Raw genomic sequence first — 25,039 nt, forward strand, 5'->3', positions numbered from 1 at the left:
CACAATGCTTTAATGAGCATTCCTGTGATATAAGTGTGTGTGTGTGTGTGTGTGTGTGTGTGTGTGTGTGTGTGTGTATGTATGTGTGTGTTTCCATACAGCTGATGCGAGACCAGCTGCAGCAAGAGGAGCAGCGTGAGAGGCAGCAGATACAGCAGCATCAGCAGCAGAATGCAGCACTTCAATACATGCAGCATCGCATGGCTGGGCCACCTGCACCCACCCCAGCCATTAGCACCCCACAGCATTACCAAAGCATGCAGGTCCCTGTGGAGGTTCTTAAGGTCAGTATGGCTGCAACAAAAGATTATATTCATTTTCAATTAATGTCTTTATTTTGCTTGTAGTGATTTCAAATAAGTTGATCAATTTGCCAATAAAAGTTCAGAAACTTAGAAAAATCACATTCACAATTTTCAGTGGTTCACAGAGTTCAGAGTGATAACTTAAGGTTACTTATTTGTCTTTGTTTGGCAGAAAGCCAAAGATATGAATTTACGATGACATGAAAACAAAAAAGCAATAAATCCTCACCTTTGAAAAGCTGAAACCAGCAAATGTTTGGCATTTATGAACGATAAATGACTTGAAAAATGCTGGAACAATTGATTTTTATGTTTTTATACAAATTAATAATTTTCAGTGATCAATATTTTTTTTTCTCAGCTTAGTGTGTGAGTGCAGTCTATGCTTTAATTATGACTGGAGGAAGTATGTAGAAGTATGTTAACCAATATAAGCATTTGTGGTTCGATCCATTGTTCATTGAAGACAGATCTATCCCTCTAAATACTCTCCTTTTCAGACTCAGACTGGACCACCGTACAGTCTTTGGTAATAAAATAATGAGTATAGTAAAATCTCTATTCCGGTCAAAATGCAAATGACCAGAAAAGCCAAGACAAAGCGTTTAATGGATCTTGTTGAGTGGTTTGGTAGAAAAGAGAAAATATGTTGGTTAACCTCTTTCACTCGCCCCCTCTCTACCATTGATACATCCAAGTGGTAAACGTCTGAAAGCTGGGAACCTGAGAATTAATTTAAAGGGATAGTGCACCCAAAAATGAAAATTCAGCCATCATCTACTCACCCATATGCCAAGGGAGGCTCAGGGGAAGTTTTAGAGTCCTCACAACACTTGCGGAGATCCAAGGGGAGAGGGAGTAGCAACACAACTCCACCTAATGGAGGCTTACGGTGCCCCAGATTCAAACGTCCAAAAACACATAATTGAAACCACAAAGTATCTCCATACTGCTCATCTGTAGTGATCCAAGTGTCCTGAAGCCCCGGCATAAAAATGTGTTTGGAAAAATGTCATTTGAACTCTGTTTTTAGCCTCATTGTAGCCTGTAGCTCTAACTACCTCTCTGTGCACCGCGCTCACGTGTGTGCGCTTGCACGAGACCGTGAGACATGGGCACCGCATTCATGTGTGTTCACGTGCTTTCGCTGGTCTCGCGCGCAAGCGGCAGTTAGAGCTACAGGCTACAATGAGGCTAAAAACAGAGTTCAAATGACGTTTTTCCAAACAACTTTTTGTGTTGGGGCTTCAGGATACTTGGATCACTATGGATGAGCAGTATGGAGGTATTTTGTGGTTTCAATTATTTGTTTTTGGACGTTTGAATCTGGGGCACCGTAAGCCTCCATTAGGTGGAGTTGTGTTGCTACCCCTTATCCCCTTGGATCTCCGCAAGTGTTGTGAGGACTCTAAAACTTCACCTGAGCCTCCCTCTGCATATGGGTGAGTAGATGATGGCTGAATTTTCATTTTTGGGTGCACTGTCCCTTTAAGATGCAGTCAAGTTTTTCTTGTCATAAATATGTAATAAGCATTAGGGGTGAGTCCGTGTACACGTGTTTGAGATCATAAACGGTTACGAAAAATTAGTACACAAATTTTTTTTCTTTTTTAGGGGGGAGGGGGGTGATACTAATTTTTGACTAACTGTGATAGACAGTGTTACCTTCTCCAGTCTGGCGCTCCAAAGCACATTTATTTCTCCTCTACAGCAGGAAAACATAACATAACACAGGGCATTCTCACAGAGACTATGCTGTAACTGGAGCCTATCTAAACACTGTAAACAGACTGCAACCACCTGTAGCACGAACAGTACTATTTTCACGGTGCATTCCCGTCCGTACACTCTATACGCTGCTTTACTTCCCACAATATCTACTACGTCACACCCACACGGCCACCGTCTTAAAGCGAAGGGCTGGCCGGTAACAACTGTGAATATGACAAGAAATGGTGTGAGACCGGGTTTGGCAACAGGTCAGTAAGCTATGTGCTCCGTTGTATTAAAACGGTGCATTGGTTAAATGGCCTGTTCAGTTGGTATTCGGATAACTGGGGCTTTACTGGTATAATGCAATAGTATCACCCAGCGGTGAAACACGTTTACACGAAAAAAATTACCCACTCTAAACGTTTAGAGGTTTTTGTACATGAACTCACCCCTAATAAGCATTGTGCTTTAGTTAAATACCTATTTGAACTTTTAAAGTTTAGAGTGTATGGGGGCTTTAAGCACTATGATGGAAGTATATGATGGCCTTTCCCATGCTCAGTTATGTCTCATAAGTTGTTACCATTAATAGCATTTGTTGCACGGATTTGGTGCCAAATTTATGCTTTTTTTTTTTTTTTTTTGGTCAAAAATCCCTTCCAAATACCACATAAACACACTATAGGAAAATGCATGCTGTGATTTGGTATCAGAAACATTTTTGACATTTCTGTAATGTAAGGCGATTGGATAGCAAGCATTTCTGCTCTGGAAACTGCTAAGAAACCCTTTTGATACACCTATCAAGGCCAAATATTTTCTGAATGCCCAAGGTTTCTAGTTTGTGGTTGTAAAGTTTCATGAGGCTGTGATTATCCTGGAGGTCACAATAGATCATTTTATACAGTGAGGCCCATTTAAAAAATGGTCTCACTACAATAAAATGGCAACTATGGGGGTTGACATTATCACACATGAAATTTGGCTCACTGAATCCACATAAGTCTCAGCTTTCCAGTCAAACCCAATTTATGTAATTCCAAGACTGTTTAGGGACCTCAATGTGCAGAAATATTCATATACGATAGGTGGGAATAAGACATTTTACTACATGAGAAAAACAGCATGTTTTTTGTCCCAAACTGTAAGGGATTAGTGTTAAGTGGACATGTCAGGAAAATGGAGACTCGTGGGTATCATTACAACCCATTTTCATTCAGATATCTTGAGGTGAGAGGTCAGGGGGCTCCTGTGATAATGGTCATGTCAGTTTTTCCCTCACTAAACCTTAGCCTGACTTTGGAGCATTATCTAGCCCCCACCCCGACGAGCTAACATGATTGGTACTGATGGATTCCCTCGGTTTTCTAGTTTCATTTGATACCAGTATCTTCACTCTAGCTCTAAAACTCAGCCCATTACGGTCTCTGAAAGACAGTCATGTCAGCTGAGGATGCACATGTCCTCACGTAGTGGAAGAGGGGGGTTATAAAAGGCTGTGGCACTTCCATTAGTCCACTCACATGTTGCTGAGCAGGAGACCTGGCAGCAGGGCGCAGTGGAGGCAGTCAGGACTCTACTGGGCGTTGTGGCCTCTCGCAGCAGCACTGCCACACAGGGGAAAATCAGGGACAGATTTGAAGCAAAGGCAGACAGAGAGAAAAATGCGGTGGAGCAGCAAACAGGTAGGGAGACAGAGGAGGGAGGAGGACGCGCAGATAAGAGAGGTTTGACATGTTTTGCGATAGGACAGACAGGAGTGATGCAGATAGCCTGAGTCAGACAGGGACTGATAAAGCTAAAGTGACATTTTGCCTGATTCCAAACATGCTTGTGTGTCCTTATCTTTGATGGTGTGTGTTTGTGTGTGTGTGTGTGTGTGTGTGTGTGTGTGTGTATGGGTTTGCGCAATACTCCATTATGTGTGTGTGTGTGTGTGTGTGGCTTTATGGTATTTTGAACTGTAACTGAACAGTTTGTATGCACCAGTAACTGTATGGGGCAATTTGCTGTATTGACAGTTTACTTTGTGTGCATGCGTGCGTGTGTGTGTGTGTGTGTGTGTGTGTGTGTGTGTGTGTGTGTGTGGAATGGTGATTATGAAATCTCGGTGTTTAGAGTTGTCGGTGTCTCTCTTTTCATTTTGGAGATAAGGTGAGCTGTCTGTCCATCAGTCTCACCGAGCCTGTCAGAACTCCTGTGTTCCTTTGGAGTTCATCTGTGCTGACAGCGCTGGTGCAAATAGGTCGAATAGTTACGACTGAATAGTTGCTCATGAGACTCTTTCAAAGCTGACAGCCAATCTTGTGTATTCATCTAGTGTGTCAAGATTTGCTGCAAAATACACACAAAGTAGGATGGAGGTGTAAAAACATGTATTTACTGAAACGTTTCTGGTTCATTTGATATAATCCTGCTGTTGGTTATAAAACAGAGGGGGGGTTGGAGGGCTGAGGGGTTGAGTCTCTTTCTGTAGTAATGGGGAGCGGGCCTGCTCTCTACTGAGCTTTACTCTTTGATGTGAAGGAATGAGGCCAGCCCACTGCTTCATGTAGCCACACCAGAAGATTTAGTGGTTTTACTCCTGTAGGCTTTACTACATGTCCTCGTGCCGTCACAGTGTTGCGGGACAGGGATAATGAGGTGCACATCTGAAGCACCTACTCAGTGTTGTGTGTTATGTGTTTTAATGTTAGTGTTAAACCCTGCTGAGCTTATTTAACATACTAAACATGTTTGTATTAATTAAAATGTAATTCTGATGCTGAGTGTTTGAGTGTTACCACTGTTTGTTTTTGTTTTCACGTGGCGCTTGAGCCAAATGTGTGGGTGTATTTTATAAGTGCATCACAATGGCAAAATTCAATAATTGCAGTGGAAATACTGATATGGTCACATAAAAATGTGCTGTTGACTAATACTTAGAGATGCATCAATTTGATTTTCTTGGCCAATTATAATTTTCTCTCTTTCTGAGAACTCTAATTGACAGCATACACAAACATTCATGCAACTTTTCTTTGATGAAAATTCAATTGTTTGTTCATAATTTAATATTAAATAACTTAATTATAACAGATTATGGGACCTTCTCTCGCTTTCACTCAAACAAATCTCAAAATTAAAAAAGTGCTCCAAGCCACTGGACAGAGCTTTTTTATACGAATAAAATGCGACTGTAAATGAAACAGCTGCATCCCTTTAAGGCAGGGGTAGACAACCTGCTGCTCTGAAGCCACATGTGGCTCTTTAGACCTTCTCTATTGGCTCCCTGTGGCTTTGACACAGAATTATATGGGACTTAATAATGGTTATTTTTTTTAAACATACAGATTTTCATTTGTCATTGTTGTAAGCCTAAAGTGATTATTGCATTCCATGACTGTAAAAATGTGTAGCCTATACATCAAAATTAATTTTTTTTTTTTTTAATGTTTCTTCAACTAAAATGTGCACGACCTGGTGCCTTTTCCTCCAAATTTTGTTGAACTATGGATTCTAAATCTAAAACAAGAAAAGTCTTGGAGGAAAATAAATGATTTAATATTGTGTGGACAAATTAATTTGCTTTCACCACCAACGTTGCAAAGTGTAAGTACCAAATAATTATAAATAACCCAGTGCAGAGTAACCACCTTGTAGTAAATCATATTAATAAATGCTCATTCAGACCTGTTAATAATATTGATGAGCTAGTTTAGACTTAATAGGCTGTTATCTTTATTCAAATATATTTTGTGGCTCCAGAAAGATGAAAAAAAATTGGCCAATAATTGCTCTTTTATTAGTAAAGGTTGCCAACCCCTGCTTTAAGCTAATACAAGTGCATTTTTTACCCAAGGGACAAATGGTGATGATTAAACTGGCAGGTGAAAATTATATTTTCATCCAATAAGAACACAACGTTTTTCAGAAGCCAATTCTGTCATTTTTGACCATATAAATTATAGCTTATTGTTTAGTATTCATTATTATTCAAAGGTCTAGTGTACAGGATTTAGCACCATTTATTGGTAAAATTGTATATAGTATTCACAAGTGTGTTTTCATTAGTATATAATCACCTGAAAATAAAATTAGTTGTGTTTTCATAACCTTAGAATGAGCCATTTATACCTACATACGGTACAGATCCTCTTCCTCAAAGTCACCAGTGTTGTTCTACAGTAGCCCAGGATGGACAAACCAAACACTGGCTCTAGATAGGGCCTTCGCATTTTTGCATTTTCATGTCAGCCAACGTAGTTGTTGAACACACATGGCACATGGAAGACGTTTCAGCCCTGCAACCTCACTGCTAGATGCCACTAAATCCTACACACTGGACCTTTAAAGAGTTGTCAGTCACTTTGGGAGTGAGAGCAGCTTTTAGCCCTTTGTGTTTATGTTTGGATCACAGGTAACTTACCATACATCCTGTAAAGACTGTTTCCACCAAAACTCCGTCCAAAAGGAATAATTAATAGGCTCAACAAAGAAATGAATCAGTGTACAAAATAAAAATCAAACAATCATCATTTTCTTATTCATCCCTAATACAGGTACAGACCCACCTCGAGAATCCTACAGACTACCACATCCGTCAGTCTCGGAGGCAACAGGTGAAAGAATACCTGTCCACCACCTATGCCACCAAACAGGTACCTTTTTGTATGCCTGTACTCTGTACTGTATATCTGTCTGTCTCCCATTAGTCATTATATCATTAACCATTGTCTGGGTTGTCCAACGGTTCATGTGGTATTGCAGTACATTTATCTCAGTCATGAACACCATCATCATCCTCTTTTCTCTCTCTTTCCATAGACGGTCCACGCAGTAGCAGGGCCGGTGCAACCCTCTCCTCCGACAAATATGGTACCTACGGGGGGTTCAGCGTCTGCCCCCCCACCCCTTCACTCCCCACACATGCGCACCGAGCAGCTCATGTCTGGAAACAGCGCCCCAAACAGCCCCATGGCCATGCTCAACATCAGCTCCAGCCATGAGACAGAGGTAGACGCCCAGAAGCGTGGGAAGTGCCATGATGAACATTAATTCCTGGTGTCATGTTTTATATATAGTTTACAACAACCAGATTGAACAACTGTCTCTAAAATATGACTTCATTACACTCCTGTATAAGATTACGAGGATTGAATATTGCCCCCGAAGTGACATTATCTTCACATTTTATGAAAGCATCATAATGATTTAATTGGTCTTTGGTAAGCAGGAGCAGCTTTTGTGAGTGCACTGGTGTCACTGTGTCGTGCATACAGTTGGCGTGTGGATGAATGTGTTGGCTAACTGGCAATAACTAGAACTGGCTATCATTGGAGTTTAAATGCTCCATTATGGCCTTGCAACAGTAATTACAGCTTAACAAGTGACAGGAGAACAGCAGAAAGTAAGGCCCTTTGAACCTGGCAGACTTTGACCAACTCTCCTCCTCCTCCTTCCTCCAACTCTTGACCCCTCTTCTTGTCGTCTCTCTGACAGAAATAGTCTCACCATTTAGCCTCAGTGAAACAGAAGTTATCTGTAAAATCTTGAGTGAGACATGCACCTGCAGGCAAGTTCACCTGGAGGCCTGCGTTCCAGCAGTAGTGACAGTTGTCTCTGAATGGTATTTGCTAGAAATGCAAATGAAGATTCGTTGCAGTTTTTCTCTTAAAGTTAGACGTGATAGGTCTTTAAACTTGTCATAATCACACAAGTAACACCCCTGTTTTTTTTCCCTTCAGATGGATGTCATTGATGACATCATCAACATGCAGTCCACTTACGACGATATTCAAGCATACATTGACCCTGTCCAGATGCCAAACACAGTAAGTAGAACGAACCCACCCACAGTAATGTGTCATTTCAGGAATTCTTCATTTTTATTTCTTATATGACTAATGTGCTTTACAACCAACTGACCCCTTTTTCAGTTACATATTCTAAGTTACATTATTACCAACAATTTCCTACATGTTTCAGGAAAGTTGAAGGGTTTTTTTGGGGGGAGTTTTTCCTAATTTTCCTAATTTGAATCGAAGGTCTAAGGATAGAAGATCTCATATGACGTACACATTGTGAAGTCCTTTGAGGAAAATTTGTAATTTGCCATATAAAGGAAAATTGGCTTGACTTGACATGGATTCTTTGTAGCAACTTATCTTTCCCTTACAACAAAAGCAACATGCAGTATTCCTTACAAAAACTAGAGCACTCGGAGAACGCAGACCTCCGCCAAGCAGCTCGGATTTCCCACCATTTTATTATTTTACCCACTTTGCTTGAACCGATCAACACCAAAATTTTATAATTTCATCAAAATCCGTTCAGAACTTTTCAAGTTATTTTGCAGACAAACAGACCAATGCTGGCAAAAACATAACCTCCTTGGCGGAGGTAACAAAACAAATAAGTTAAGTAAAATCTCTATATAATAGTGTTTCAATACCCTGAGATGATTTCATTGTCTGACACAATTCAACTGTGTGAGTGAAGTCTTGTTTGGAGCCTGTATTTTATATCATTTCTTAATTATTGAAAACTATACTAAACGGACCAATTAGCAGCTAATTAAACTTTTTTTAAAGGTTCAGTTGGCAACTTTCATGAAAATAACTTTGTAGCGTATTTTTTGAAACTATTACTATATCCAGACAGTAGTACATGAGACAGACAATCTCTGGCTGCTACTAGTGTTTCTCATGGCATTTGCAAGGGTCCACTGCTCCGGAATGAAAACAGCCAATCAGAGCCATGAAGTTTTTAACACAGTGTCAATCACAACTCAGAAGAAGACCCATGACGAAAAGCAAGCTTGCGTTACGTCTTCTTTTGTTTATTTGTCTTTGCTATGTACACTGTTGTTGGCAAAGGAGGGACGAGTAATTTTTTTCATTGCTGGTGGTTGATTGTGTTTGCAGTTCCTTGGAGGAGCCACATTAGAGACTCTTCCTGGCTCTGATTACTTGTCTTTATTCAGAGGTGGTGGATTCCATCAGATGCAATATATGAGCATTGGGAGGAGCCAGAGGAACCAGATTTTTTTGCAGATTATCTGTCCCGTTTACCACCGTCAGGATAAAGTAACAGTTGCAGCAGTCTTTTTTCTTTTATAAAAGCTACCTACTGTATCTTTAGGGGAAATACATTTTTCAGTAGACCTAAAAAAGACCCTTTGTGCTTTAGACGGAGTACATTTGCAATACTACATACTATATCCATGTTTTGGGTTGGTTCACATGGGTCAAACACCTTGAATGCATCACCTTTAAAAAACAGCACATACATCCTCTAATGTTGTATTCAGGGAATATGTAGTATTGTTAGGCCGTCATCCATTTCAGGTTGTATTTTGGGCCCAGTCTGCCCTAAATGAGTCATAGGGTTGAATCTGCAGAGTCATCAGTACTCAGATGTTGGAGTTTCCAGTAGTTTCTGTCATCGCTGTTCCTGCATCTGTTCAGTCTTTCTCTGTCTTTATCATGCCTGTTGGTGTTACTAGGGATAGTGAGTATACTATATGTTTAGTGTTGCGAGGCAACCATTGTGATTTTGCTCTAAGCCTGCTTTCCTGGTTGCCAGTCTGTTCCTGCATGTCCTCTTATGTCTTTATGTACCTACACACACATACACAAACTCACAAACATGCAGGAGTGTATAATTGACTTAAACACTAAACATTCCACCCTAAAACTTTGCTGGACATAGTTAGCATCTGTAGAGAGGCAAGTCGGACGAGGACTGTACAGTGCTTTGTGTCTGAGGGAGCAAACTCAGAAAATTAACAATTAAACTGCCAGCAGTTAGAGTTCAACTTGTTTACAAGATATTCGGAGAGAGAGGGAGGTGGAGAAGGAGAGGGGGAGGAAAAGAAGGGAGGAGGGAGAGGGGGATGAGGGCAATTTGTACAAGGGGAAAACAGGCTGAAAGTCCAGTTAGGGGAAAGTTCACTCCTGTTTGGTGGGGAGCGGAGGTAGAAGAAAGACAGGATCGGTGCCGGCGAGGTCAGTCTCCCAGGACAGGGGCAGCGGCGGCAGAGAGAGCTGTGCATGCTGCTGGTGTCTGAGAGAGAGAGAGAGAGAGAGAGAGAGAGAGAAGAAGGAAGACCGCTGTCCTAGTGAGAGAAGGAGTAGAGGATGAAGGAGATGAGTAAGACCTATGCCATTGTGGAAGTTATTGAAGGAGAACAGATTCAGCTGGTAAGCCACTGAAACACTGTTTGTCAAACTGTTGTGTGAGTTGTAGGACTTTCGCTCAGAGTGAACCACAGAGACGCCTCTAACTCCCAGCCTCGGGTCCCTGATTATAGAATGAGCCACAGCATTGGAGGTTGGGTGGGTGAGGTTTTTCGATCTGTATTTTCTTTATGCACATGATGGGGGGTTCTGCAGGACTGTAACAAGAGTTCTTGCATGTTTGAGTTGATAATGAGAGTCATATTTAGTATCACCATGCAATTGAAGTATGAATATAAGCAGGTTCATCCAGTACAGACTCAGCTCACTGTGTGGTCGTCCATCTGACTCACTGCTTCCCAGCTGTGTGTGTATGAGAGAGAGAGGGTCACCCCAACAGCATCCTGCAGCTTTATCCGATAGTATGTCCTCTGTGGTTGATGTGTTAAATCAACGTGAGTGTGTCTGCGTGTGTTTGAATGTGTGTGTGTACTTCTCAGTGATTGATTAGATTAGGCGATTGATCAACCCTGAGGATGATCAGTATGTGAAGCTAGCACAATAAAGCAACTGAGAAAGAGAAGAGATCAATACATTTATTGTGCTGCATTTTCAGAACTTAGTACCAATGCTGTGTAAAGTCATGTGTATTAAAACACTGGAAACAAAACACAAAGCCTTTTTGGCGACTGACAGACCAGTGAGCAAGACTCACCTACTAATCCTGATGGGGATTAAAGTAGCAAACTCCATGGAATTCTTGGAATCTCAAAGTTTAGCAAAAGCCAGGAACACCACTGAATACCAGGCACAAGTCAACAGTTCAGTGCTTAAGTGTGCACGAGTGTGTGTGGATGGTTTCACTGAGCTACACTCAGTCCCAGTCATGCTTGGTTGTTCAATTGAATTAGATGGGCTTTTATTTGAGGGGGGCATTGTGAGAGGTGGGCTGCCTGGCCGTGGAGGAGGCTGGGAGTAAAAGTTAATTTATGTCATGTGTTTTTTAGCAGAATACATAATAGGGTCAGGCATTGTAAACTGATTTTATGTAGGATTTAGTCACTTATGTTGATACACAGGTTTGTTTTTAAAACTTACATTAGAAAGCAGTTAATATGTCAGTTTTTTTCCAGCTGTATTATGTTGTTGAATGTGTTGAACATCAGCTATAAAATTTAAGACGTGATTTTCCAAATCTTAACAGCTTAACATGCAATTACAATTTGCAAAGTTGTAAACCATGGCAATAACGTTTCCTCCTCACTAGTAAAGATGCATATGTAAGCGTATTCCATTCACTTACATTCATTCATACATTCACAACTTGAACTTGTTTATTTAATAACAACATAATAATCACATGGGCAAATGTGAAATCAAATGGGCAGATTTTTTTCTCAAGTTAATGCATTATGCCTCTGTAGATTTATACTTAATCTCTGCATTCTTTCGTGAGATTTTTATACAGAGCATACCATTTGCATACAGAGTAAACCTAGGGATGTGTGTGTGTGTGTTGTGTGTTTATGCATGTGAATGTGTTTGATCTCACAGCTCACAGTAGCCAACAGATAACATATCTTTTCCTTTAAGTTCTTTATCTCTCAGGCCTCATTAGCAGCGTCACATTTGCCCTCGCCTCAGGGAGTCAGATGCGATTTTGTAACGAGGCATAAAAAGTGTGCCGCGCTCAAGCTATACAGTACAATTAAAAGGAAATCACGTCTCTTTAGGAGTCCATAGAAAGGTAAATCACAGATTTTGCGCAACGTCTAAAGTGCAGGAGAGCACTCGGCAAGTTTGAGTTCAGGAGCTGAGAGAATCAAGCCATAAAGAGTGATAAGGTCGATAGGATGATAGTCAATCATTGCTGTGTGTTTGGCAGGCTCTACAAGGTGTGATATTATTGCATTATCTCCTGCTATCTGTTCTTTACAGCCCACTAAACACGTACACTGACTTTATAAAGATACTTACCAAGGTGTATGGAGCTGTAAATGGGTAGTCTGGGGGACAGAGAAAAATGATCTAGATTTAACAGCAGTGTTTTATGCAGCACTCTTTTCTGTTTTAATTACTTCTTAAAAATGTGATTAAGTTCAACATTCAGTCCTTTCATATCCTAGTGAAATCACAATACAGCTTATTTCTTATGATGTGACATCATGTTTAACTCATTGAATAACTGAGGGCTTTTGAAGAGTTTCATTTACAACCACTCTGTTCATGAACAACAAAGCTTTGCAAAGAGAAAGACATGAATGCTTTTTTTTTTCATTTTACTGGCTTCTTTCTGCTCACATAATGAAGGCATTTTTAAAAAGAAAATTGAAAGTGATGATTGTTGGTTTGCTAAACGTGCATATTCATTATGTGTATGTGTGACTGTGTGTGTGTGTGTGTGTGTTTGTGTGTGTGTGTGCGTCCTCCCCAGCTCCCCCTGTCCAGCAGTCACCTGGATGTGTATACAGGTCCGGGGATGAAAGGGCCAGCCATTGCAATGACCAGTAACTCCTGTCCCGCCAATCTGACCATCAAACGAGAACTGTCAGGTGCGAAAGTCGGAGTTGTGCGCTTCACAAATCATATAAACTTGGTCAAACTATTGAGATGTTACTAAGTTATAGAAAATACTTTGTGTCATTGACTGAATGTATTTTGCTTCCTACAGTGCCTCGTCCTGTAATTCATGTTATGGTTTTTGTTGACACCACTGATAAGTGGCACAATGGCACACAGTTTCAGCCGCATGTTAATCACCTTTGTTTTTGCAAAGGCACAGAAGCCCGTGCACTGGCCAAGGAGAGACAGAAGAAAGACAACCACAATATGAGTAAGTCTTTCCCTTATCAGGCTCTGTACCCAAATCCCACATAATGTACTTCCTTTTCTACTTTCTCATGACAATACCCCCACACTCACACACACACACACACACACACACACACACACACACACACACACACACACACACACCATAATTTGTCTCTTGCAAAAACAGTTTTATATAGCCTTGTGCTGAATTAGCTGACATAGTGCAACTAGTGGGTGGATGGTTAACCTGGTAATTTCTGCTGTCCTTGCACTTAAGTGTAATTGCCTGTGACTGTGTGTGTGTGTGTGTGTGTGTGTGTGTGTGTGTGTGTGTGTGTGTGCGTGTGCGTGCGCATGTGCGCGTGCCCTAACATTTGTCCCTTTTTATGTCCTTCACCATGTATATCTAGTATGCACTGATCTATACTGTACTTTCATATGCACTATAATGCCAGCCCTGTGTCATGTGCACTGTGTGTGGATGCAATACATGCTTAATATCTGACTTTTGTAACACCAAAGGCAGTTCTTTTTGTTTCATGTTTCATGCCTTTGATTTCTCTGCTTTATTATCCTCATTAAGTATATTCCTCTGTCTCCCCTTTGTCTTCTATTTCCTCCTCAACAGTTGAAAGGAGGAGGAGATTCAACATCAATGATCGTATCAAAGAGCTGGGCACCATGATTCCCAAAACCAATGACCTGTGAGTTGCATTATAATGCTGTATTTTCAGTGTGGATAAAATATTTGAATGAATTCTGTTGCCACCAGTTACTTATCTGTGGAAATGGCCTGTGTATACTTGTTGTGTGCACAGTGATGTGCGCTGGAACAAAGGCACCATACTGCGGGCGTCCGTAGAGTACATCAAACGCATGCAGAAGGATGCTCATAGGTCCAGAGAGGTGGAGAACAACTTTAAAAGGATGGAGATGGCCAACAAACAACTGATGCTACGCATCCAGGTAACACACCTACATGACACACACACACACACACACACACAATTAGACAATTACAGCAAATAGACTAGTGTTAATGTTAATGTTAATATTAATATTAATAGTCCTGTGTCAAATATCCTCATTAGTTTTTATCGTATTTAGTCAACCTCATGCCTTTTTTTTTTTTTTTTTCAAGTTCTAGTTGACTAAAAGTCTGGGCATTTTAGGCTCATCTTAGTCAAAGAAAACTATTATTTTTCTAGTTTTAGTCAATGAAAACTGTTGACATTTTAGCAGTTTTTAGTCATCATATTATATTGAATATTTCAGTAAATCTAGTCTAGCCAAAACCAATAATTTTGTCATTTTAGTCAAGCTTATTTCACAGAAGATTTCATCTTATCATCATCTGATGGAAAAAACACAGGTTGAATGAATACTTCCACCACAACCCCAAATTGGTCTCTCCTGAGTTAACCCCAGACACACCAAACTGACATTAGAGAACAAGAAGCGATGAGAGCCCCCTGCTGGGTCACTTCATTTCGCTGTGCCAAAAAGTTGCACATGAACACATCAAACTGTCGACCAACAAGCACGTGTTCTGTGCCTGTGTGAGAGAACATGTCCCTCCACACCAGCAGACGGCGGTCGTCTGTAATTGCCATTCAAAAAGGGAAACTGTCTTGACGCTAGTTAAGTTCCAGGAAGGGGGGGTGCTGGCTTTTTTTTTTTCTTGCCTGTGTGTCCTTGTGTTTCAGTCTGCATCCCCTCTCTAAATTCATAGTCTATTTCCGGGTCTGGGAACGCACTGAGGCAGAACTCTTCTGTTTTTTCTTCAGTAGTGGAGTTTGTGGAGTTTTGAGTAGGGGGGGTGGATAATTGATTAGTCGATCCGATCAGAGCTGATCTGATGTCATCAGATTGATGGATAAGAGCAGCAGCAGTTTGCTTTAAGTGAAAGCAAACTTTTAGACCCAGTGCAATCAAAGGTTAGGTTTTACTGTCACTGCGCTTGAGATTAACCACTCTGGGCATAGAGTACGCTCTGCACTCCGAGAACAAGGTTCAATGAATAAGCAAACGGTATACATATTCTAGTAGCGCCCCTGATGAACACCAGGGCAGCTACAAATAAATAAATGTGTGTAAAACCCTGTATTTATATATTTAGGTGCACTTTAAACTGTTAAAAGTTAATATAGTGTTCAATTTCACATTCAAATTAGTCTTTGCAATAAAAAACATGCCATTGACACTCACTCTCTGTGCTTTTTTTTTCTCTGCATAATTGACCACTTAATGATTACTTATTGCGTGCTAATATAGTCCCAGCCGAGATGTCATGACGTTAGTGCTGTCTTGTCATTGTCTTGTCTTAGTCATGGAAAAACAAATAATTTTATTTAGTCATACATTTTGTTAACTACATTAACACTAATCGAGACTGATGATGTTTCCCTACGCCCACTGTCTACAGGAGTTGGAGATGCAGGCTCGTTTACATGGCCTGCCGAGCAGTAACTCCCCCTCCACCCTGAACTCCGCTGAAATGATGGCTTCTTATATAAAACAAGAGACCAGCCCAGAGGAGAACCTCTCCCACCCCCAAGCACAAGTCCACCCCCAGCCCCAGCACCTACCCCAGAATCAGGCTCATCCCCAGGCCCAGCAGCACCATTTCCTCCCACAAACCCACCTCCACCACCAGGGCCAGGTTCAGCAACAGCCCAGGCAGCTGCCACCGCTCCACCAACACCTGCAGCAGCAGCAGCAGCAGCAGCCGCCCATCCAGTTCCCAGCTGTAGGCAGCTCCCAGCCTTTTGACTTTAACCAGGCGCTGGACTTGTGTGATGGGATACCCAGCTTCTCAGACGGCATGTCTGGGCTGGGTGACCTGGGCGGGCTGGACGTCCAGGGGAGGAGAGGCGAGCTGGGCTTTCTGATGATGGACGAGCCCTTGTCCCCTATGGGAGGAGACCCGCTGCTCTCTGCCATGTCGCCTGAAGCCTCGGTCGACTCCAGCCGCAGGTCCAGCTTCAGCATAGAGGATGGAGACATACTGTAGACACACGCGTACACGCACATTCACTCACACAAGCACAAGCACATGGAGAGGTTTGCGGTAAAAACGGTGTAAAAAAGTGATGGTACATGAACGCAACACAACACATATACAGCACACACAGCAGAAAGGAATCAGCCACCAGACTTCATTCACCCATCACACACTCACACACATCACACAGTTTGAACATACACCGATGACACTCATTCGTGGTATGATTATCTCCCTGTAACGGTGCGATCAAAAGAAGGTACACAGCCCTCACACATCTGAAACTATTCCGTATAGTTGTGCACTCACACACACACACACACACACACACACACACACACACACACACACACACACACAGGTTGCACACACAAGTGCATGTGAGATAAACTGAGCAGCTTGAAACTTTGCCCAACAGAGCATTTACTAGAGGTGAACCAACAGCGCCAGGTCAGGAGTTATATAGCACACTTGGCCTTGTTTCCATAAAGGTGGCTCTGAATCATAATTGAACAAGGGACAAAACCAGCAGTTAATTAGATTGAAGTTATCAGATACAAGGACAACCGAGCGCATTGTCTCACTTGATAGAGGACAAGTTATTTTCTCCTTACATCAACCTCTTTTAGTAACCATAAATGATTGAATGAACGATAGAGAATAAAATGGAAATAGCTTCATGGTCCTGCATGCATAATTTATCTTAAAGGGGATGCAGTCCAGTCACATTGTTCTCTTCCTCAGTCTGTTATTCCAGCGTTGGCTTGTGCCTCTAGCACCAGCTGTGTGTCGTTTGACAAAGATCTGTGTTAGCCTGCTAAGCTGAAGTATGTTTCTCACTTCTGTAGCTGAAGTGTCCGCATTTTAGGAAACATTTTAAAACTCACTGGAGGAGACAGATAATCCATCTTAAATGATTGCATCCACCCTACTTTTAGCTATAATTGTTGTCTTCATGCAAACACACACTGCTGTCCCCCAGTTTTTACCCCACAGACACGTCACACTGTCACGACCTTGTGTGTCGTCAAAATAGAGCTTGTCGTCCAAAACTGTGAGGTGTCAAAATACTCAGGTACTGTAACAGAATACATGAGGCGGATCATTTTTAAGCAGTAGCAGATGTTAACCTGGACTTTGTCCGGCTCATAACCTCTATCAATGTGCCTTTTCATTTTCGCAGCTGCCGTGCTTCAAAGGCATGTTTTTATAGGTTAGCGATCCTGATCAGGGTTTAGATTTAATATCAACTTCAATTATGCCTGTAAATGCTTTAGAGTTTGCTTCTATACCATCTATACCTTTTGTTGTTTCAGGAGATAAAGGTTTTATTTTTCTTTCTCCCATTAACTGGCTTTGTCGGGCCCAGCTTTGCATGAAAGAGATACAGTGACAGGGTTTAACACTGGAGAGAGGAAAACAGAGAGTTTGTCTCAGCTGACAGCAGACGCAGTGTAATCTTTATTGTTTCAGCACAGCTTCAGCATACACTCGCATGCATTCATGTTCTCACCCGGTTCACAAACATGCACTGAAACATGCAGATGCTCATCTTGCACACACACACATGCAGTATAGTGCTCACATAGATACAGTGCAGCCTTAAGGCTGTTTTCAAATCAGCATGTTAAGTCTCCTGCGCTTCAGTCTCGCCCCGGATGGGTCGAGTGAAGCCGCCAGCTGCAGAGGTCAAACTCAGGTTCAAACTAAAGAGAATCTGGCTACAGTGGACACAGTGACGGTTGAGGTGGACCTGAGTTGTATCTCTGCGGCGGCAGACCTGGGGCTTGGCTTTGATTTGATATAGCTTATGATCAGTACTGATAAAGGTAGAAAAAAAACTTTGATGGTGATTTCTTTTTTTTTTTCTTTTTTCTTTTTTTTTTCTCTTTTTTGATTAAAAGTGTTTGTTTTCTTTATTATAGTTTGTTGTTTATTTTATCTCCCAAAGCACTGGAAACTATATTATTGTTTTGACTTTGTACATGGAAGAATTATGGAAGAAGATTTATTTCAGATGTTATATACCACTAAGCCACTTAAACGTGTTTTATTTGTATTTGTTGTTTTAGTTTTAATTCAATTTTATTCCAAACTACCCTTTCTTCTCAGAGCCATTTTTAAGTAAGCACACTGTAAAGGCACATGAGCCACCAATGTTTTATTGGGGAAGGAGTGGGGCCTGTTTGTAAACTTCCAGATTTCAACTGACTTTAGAGAGATAAATAGATTGTGTACATTTATGATGCCATTTTTATATGATTGGGTTTTTATTTTTCTCTCTATTTTAACTTTGAATTTTGGAGCCAGTCAGAAACTTGATTATTCGATTTGATTAAATTCAAATTGCTCATTTTATGAATGTAAAATTTACCAGAGGTTTTGGTCAGACCGAAGCAGGTGGCGTTTTCGCCATGCCTTTTCCCTCCCTGACTTTGGTTTCCATGGAGACTGGAAGACGACTGACTTCACATAAACTCTGAGCCGAGGACTTGTGGTTGCCATGGCGTAGTGTCACTGACTCTGTGTTGGTCTCTGTCTGTCTGCCAGAGTTGTGCCTTTTCCCCATCAGCCACAGTTTGACTGTTGTACTTTCACCCAGCCAACACTCCAAAGAGCTGCTCAGGCCTCCTCTACTCTTCCACTAGAGGGCGCTCTGCAGAGCAAACTACACAGGGAAAAGTGGTTCTGATTTTACTGAGAATATAAAATGTTTTACCAGAATCCATCCACTGGGTTTGAGTGTTTTTTTTTTTAATAAATCAGACTTCAGAAGTGTGTGTGTGTGTATGTCTATGTGTTTGTGTGTGTGTGTGTGTGTGTGTGTGTGTGTGTGTGTGTGTGCGTGCGTGCGTGCGTGTTTGTGTGACATAGGCTATCATCAGGAACAAATGTAAGACTTAAAGCACAGTTGACTGTGGACGGCTCGTCCAACTGGGGACAACAGCAGTGTCCTCAATTGTTAGGAGCTGATTTTGGGCTAGTGGATAAGGTAAGGCTGGGTTAGGGGTTAGTCTTCAGGAAATAAATGTAAGGCTATATAATTTTCCCAAAACCCAATTAAGTTAACAAGTGTGTATGCACTTTTATTAATTGCGTGGGGAAAAACTGTCACATTGTGGGGACTCGCCTTCTTTCTGGGGACAAATATCTGGCCCCAGTTGTTGTGTACTATGTGGCTTACCCGAGTGTGATGTGGGAATTCGAAGCTGTAAGTGCACATACATTGAGATATACATATATTTGCATATTCTTAGATTCTGTTTTTTTTTTTTTTTTTATGAGGAATAAGGATTGAATTTAATTTTAAGGCTGTTATAATTAGTTTATGGATTTATAAAATTATTCTTTATTATTTTTTATTATTTCATCATTTTTATTTTTTATTTATATGTAATTTTTATTACTATTTCAGGCACAAATTACTACTGAATTTATTATATATTCTTTATCTTATCCTTATAATTATTATTATTGTTATCATTATGATATATTTGCCTGGAAACATGTCACCTTTTACCATTCAGTTTTAGACTTTATAGGGTGTTAAGGTAAGAGTAAGTCTCCTGCAAATGAATGCAAGTCAATGCAATATCCTTCTAAAGTGAAAGGATTTTACAAGAAAATTTGGTGAATTGCACATGCATCTAAATAATGTGTATATTTCTCTTCAGCATTTAGAAATATGGCAAAGACGAATGGAAATGGGGAAAAAAAAACTCTGGGAAATATGGCTGATCTGAGATATAGATTTTGTTACAGTGTAGATATGTACTGTCATTAGTCAAATGAAGGATGATAAATCTAAGTCTTTTTTTTTTTAGCATAACTTGTTTATGTTAATGTTTGTGTCTGACTGTCTTTGTGATTTTTGGCATGTATAAGCAGATGACAGATTTATTAAAGTTGTTACATGATCTATCCACCAGGGAGCACCAGAGGTCTGTATTGTAGAAGACTGTCTCCTTTAACTCTCTTCTATGATATCACTCTCTCAGCAGTCACAGAAAGGACTGAGCTGCAATTAACCTTTTTTTAAATACTACTTAAGAACCCAATCTAATTTCAGCTTGTTCACAAATGGCAGGTGGAGTTGGGTGATGCACAGTATGTTTTTATGCAGCAGCAACTGTTGGAGCTATTACCTGCATTTTTTTAGTTTAAACCCTTTCATTGAATCCCAGCATAGCAGCACAGCACTCCCAGTATGCACCTTCAGCAAGGAGAAATGTTGAAAAATCAAATTTATTGGCGCCAATTTAGTAAGATCAGCCTATTTGCTTGGAGGTGGCGGCCTTCACGTTTCACCTGCCTCCTTTCTTTTGGCCTCTTCCCTCCTCTTTTGCAGCTCTTTCCATCATTTCCTGATGTATTAGTCCAGGGCTGCTTCAGGATGATCCATAAAACCATTTAACAGCCTTTCTTAAGTTAAATCGCGGTAATCTTATTCCTCGTCCACACACATACACACACACACACTGACTGATGCCGCAGAGCATGTTAAAGTGTAGTGGTGGTGTCTGCAGCCCATCCACAGGCCCATTCTCCCGGGTCTTTATGATGCTAATGTACTCCCCAGTCTAATAAATCCCTGTAGAGCTGCAAAGAGGAGATCTTATGGCTCACTCCGATCGCCACCTTTTCGCCCAGCTCCCTCTCCAACACACATACACACGCTGCTATTACCGCAGCAGAAGTGCCTGCCTTGCACTTCCACAGATACTTGGGTGGCTGTTTAGTAAGAGGGAAAGAGGGGAAGGGTTGAGACAAATCAAACATGAAGGTGCAATTTAAGAGACGTTGGCACGGGAGCACAGAGTTCGGCCCTGGCGTACAGTAGTGTGCTGCTTGTGGAGTGAGGGGTAACACACTGAGAAACACTCATCACTTCTTTTTCTGACGGTCGAGCCTCTTGAAGTGGGTTTGGCACAGCACCTTGAGCACTGCCGTGACCTACAGAGGGGTGAGGAAGAGGGAGAAGTAAAATAATCACTGAGGTTTCTCTTAATGTTCAACAAGGAGCTCCATTCAAAGCCCAGGATGGATTCTTTATCGGAGTAGGGAGAGATGACGCCTCATTCTCTCCTCCAACCAATCCTCCTTTTCATCCTTCCTCCTCCTCACCCCAACGTCTCCATCTACCTGCCCCACCACCCTCCCTCCCTCCATAGTCTTCTTCTGGCTGCTGGGCTTGGTGTGTGTGTGTGTGTGTATGAGTCCTCCCTCTCTCCCAGGGGAGCAGTGTGTCACTCAGCTTGAAGCCCACAGAAGAGAGGTGAAAGGGGGCTGATTGAGCTAATTTAGCCCCTGGATGTGAGAGCAGGAAAGGCCTCACCCTCTGCTAATAGACAGACATCAAAATGGAGATGAGGGGGGGATGTAAGGAGGGAAAGAAGAGAGGAGGGTGGGAGGACCATAAAACTGAGACGACTTTTTGATGGATTTATCTCTTTTTGTCCGAGGGGATGTGGAGAAAACTTTTATGAACACTGAGTGACATTGCGAAGTTGGTAAAGGTTTATGTGTGTTGCCTTGAATTAAAACCTGCTGATATTACTTATTGATCCGTCCTCCTCCATTAAGATACCGTCAATCACAGTCTACTTTATGATCTCTCCTGCTCGGGCCACTCGCCGTACATTCTCCCTGACAGGCAGACTGGAAGTCACACCAAAAATACCGGCTTTTACCACATGGATGGAGATTGGAGACACTTTTTATAGCCTCTGCGGGCATACCTACTCCTGTAGGACGCGATGGCCCGCTATCAAAAAGCCTCTAATGATGATGGCACGATGACACAACATTGATTTTAGCCCCATAATTCATCAGCACTGCAGATTTAAGTTTGTTCTGAAGTTTTTGGGGCACCTCTGAAACTCTTTCTTTAAATCTGTTTCCAAAGTTATTCAATGTTTTAAGTAGATTTAGGCTGTACACAGAATGTGTGTTTACATACATGGGTTCACAGTTCAGAACATGTATGCTTTTATCCAGGGGTAAGAAAATGTTGAGCATCAAAAGAACAATTTCTTGTATTCTGGTGAAATTTTATGCAGCATTTTTTATTGCAGGGGATAAATGCACATATTCTAAATACTGAGGGGTATATGTCGCCTGCACCCCCCCCAAGTCCACACCTATGATTTTATCCATACTGGATCTCAGCCGAGTGTTAAAAGGGTTAAATAAAGGCAGTCACACATTGCAAAAGTGGTGTCAAACCCGATAGCTCACAAACACCCATCACGCAGGCAAGGTGACTAATCCTTCTCCTTCCTTCTTCTTTCCCTCACATTCCCTCACTAACCACCTCGGCCTCGGTGCTGACGCCACGCACCCCCCCTGTCCTTCTTCATTCCCACCTCTCCTGCCCCTCTTTATTCTGCCGCACCTTTGTCCATCTTCCTCTACATATTTAATACTCCTCGCTGACTCCCTTCAACCCCTCGTGCCTCCATTCCTGAAAGAAAAGGAGCTCAAATTGGCTGGAGAGATGAATAATGTCCCCGCCATTAACAGTGGCGTGGAAGGATCAGCCTTTTCATGTGTGCAGAGGTGAAGAGATGAGTTGCAGGAGAGGTGGTGGTGGCGGTGGTGGTAGGCCGTGGTCTGGGTCTCCGCTGTTCTTTTTAACTTTTGCTCAGACTGCAGCAGAGGAAGACGCAGGAGGGAGAGGAGGATTTACTGTGCTGTATGTAGCCTGCACAGAGTGGGATAGGTGTGGAGAAAAGTGCATGAACTGAGAGTCAGGTACTACAGCAAATTCAGTTTAAAACCTAAAAACTAATCCATAACTAAATAGTTGAGTCTTTAACTTTTGGCTCCTCTGAAACAGGCATAAAAAGAAACAGCTGTGAGAACTTTGATAGATTTTTTCCCCCGCAACATCATGAAAATAAATTAGAAATAATTCCATCGTCGCTTCTTTATTGATGAAATTCAATTTTGCACCAAAATGAAGTCCATGTATCCTGGGCTCTCCTCAGATGCTATTAAAAAAGTGTCTCACCTCCTAAATGGCCAGTAGGGGGAGTGAGTGGTCCACAGCACAGTGAATGCAGACATAGACAAGGCCCAACTGACATTTCTTAGCACTGAAAATGAATATGTTGTTTGGAATTGTGGTGAATGTCATCCACTGACAGAAAGAGCATCTGGTGCAACCTCTGTAAAATTAAGACATGGTGTCGTCTCTAAATTCCAGCGGCAGGCTGCCCGGGAACATAATGGGCAAACTGTTGTTGGGCTGTTTGAATGATCCAAAATGGAATATAAATACTGTAACATCTCTTAGTTTTGTGGGCTGGGTGCAGAGCTGCTAAATTAAGCTTATCAGTATTAAGATAAATAATGCGTCTGACACAGAATTTGTCACATTTTGAAGGTTAACCGCTCCATCCTCTCCTCTGGCAGCTGATGGAGTGCCTGTGAGAGTGATGAATCCTGCATCATGTCTTCATTGCAGGTCCCCCCCCACCCCAGACAAGGAATTCATCTCCTCAAATGATGGACAATATCATCGTCCTTGACAACCCAAAAACCATGAAGATTAACTAATGGTCTGACGCACAGGATTCATTCAAACATAAGCTCCTGACATCTATTTGTTCTTTTGCCGTGTTTGTTTCTCTATCTGCCAATCCATCCACCCAGCCATCCACTCATCCATTCATCCATCCACCTCGCAAATCCTCTTCCGTTTGGTGTTGTTGTGAGCGAGAAGCTGTTTCGCTGAACTTAAAATCTGAAGGTCGCAAAGATTTTTTTTTCTCCCCTCTCTCCATACCTCCCTGAAAAGCAGCGTAGATTATACAGCCTACAGCTGTTATCACATTTATGCCCTTCTTCAAGCTTCTTTTTATTCTCATCCTCTCTTCTCCCGCCTTTCAGAGACCTGAAGATAACGGCACGCCACATGACGCCATTGTCCTCCCAGTCTCTCTCCCTCTCTCTCGTAGGTGGAGATTTAAAGTTCTGTTTTAAAACTGCCACTGTTCCAATCCTACTTAACCCCCTCCTCCTCCTCCCCCTCTTGTCTCTCCCCCTTCCTCCTGAGTATACTACCTAACCCCTCTGAACTTCAGTCAGAGTTACTGAAGACCCGGAGTACACTGGGGAGTCAGCTACACCGCTGAGAGAGAGACAGAGATAGACAGAGACTTAGCTGCCTGCTATTCTACCACTCTCTCCGGTAATAAGAAAAGTTTCTGTTCTTTTCTGTGTTGCAGCGGGGAGATAAAACTAGGGATCACTCGCACTCACATGCACTTTTGCTGCACACACACCTACGCGTGTATACACGCTCAGAAACGCACACATGATCTTGGAGAGGCACACAGCAAATTCAGAGATATTTGAGACACAAAATGGAGGCACAATGCAGAGACAAACTTGTACCCTCGCACACACACAAGCCTCACCCTCCGAGCTCTTCTGACTCTGTTGCACAAACTCGTCCGAACAAAGAGAACCAAACGGTGGGAGAAAAAGAAAAAGAAACAAGTTTAGGCTGTAAGCGGCTCGAAAACCTGATTCGAATTAGAGGGCGATTTTCACAAAGGTCAATGTATTCAGCTGATATCCTAAGAGGGAGGAAATTTAATACCCCTCTTTGGTTGAATTAATTAATTATAATATTAGGCTAGCTCTAGGGGCCCTTTTCTTCAGTGATTAAGTGAGCACATATCTTTAAAAGACTGTGTTGGTCTCTGGGGCCCTGGGCTTCTGAACCTTGGGGTGAAACAGAGAGAGATGTATTATACATGAGAGGACGGAGAAACACAGACCAGTCTGCTCACCTCCGTGGCAAGACACACCGTGTTCCTTATTTAGACCTTCGGTGGCACTTGTCTTTCTTTGCAGAGGCGGTTCTCTGTCACCCCCCTGCCCTGCTCTGGTCCCCTCAGTGTTCGGCTCAGTGGGGATCGCGTTTAAATTCTTCAAAAACAGGTTAGCACTCCCCTGTACCTGGTCTGCATCTTTGCATCTATGTCTGTAAAGGGAAAATAGGAACACCACCAAGTACTCAGATCCTTTACTTA

General features: G+C 41.9%; 1 protein-coding gene across 9 annotated transcripts in view; it reads left to right on the forward strand.

Annotated features, from left to right (window-relative positions):
* Nucleotides 1-18,725, forward strand: part of tfeb (transcription factor EB) — a 38,096-nt gene extending 19,371 nt beyond the window's left edge. For 4 of the 9 annotated variants that reach the window (XM_049580169.1, XM_049580196.1, XM_049580178.1 and 1 more), the window contains 9 exons: nt 102-284; nt 6,560-6,658; nt 6,825-7,013; nt 7,745-7,831; nt 12,612-12,729; nt 12,954-13,010; nt 13,620-13,695; nt 13,798-13,957; nt 15,417-18,725. In XM_049580169.1, coding sequence (XP_049436126.1) covers nt 102-284; nt 6,560-6,658; nt 6,825-7,013; nt 7,745-7,831; nt 12,612-12,729; nt 12,954-13,010; nt 13,620-13,695; nt 13,798-13,957; nt 15,417-16,004 — 1,557 coding nt within the window. In that variant the 3' untranslated portion in view covers nt 16,005-18,725. The remainder of the gene's footprint in view (nt 1-101; nt 285-6,559; nt 6,659-6,824; nt 7,014-7,744; nt 7,832-12,611; nt 12,730-12,953; nt 13,011-13,619; nt 13,696-13,797; nt 13,958-15,416) is intronic. The other 5 variants (XM_049580205.1, XM_049580214.1, XM_049580219.1 and 2 more) reach the window with 5 other exon arrangements.
* The last annotated feature ends 6,314 nt before the right edge of the window (nt 18,726-25,039 follow it).

The sequence above is a fragment of the Epinephelus fuscoguttatus genome, linkage group LG1, assembly GCF_011397635.1.
Source record: "Epinephelus fuscoguttatus linkage group LG1, E.fuscoguttatus.final_Chr_v1".
Taxonomy (NCBI): domain Eukaryota; kingdom Metazoa; phylum Chordata; class Actinopteri; order Perciformes; family Serranidae; genus Epinephelus; species Epinephelus fuscoguttatus.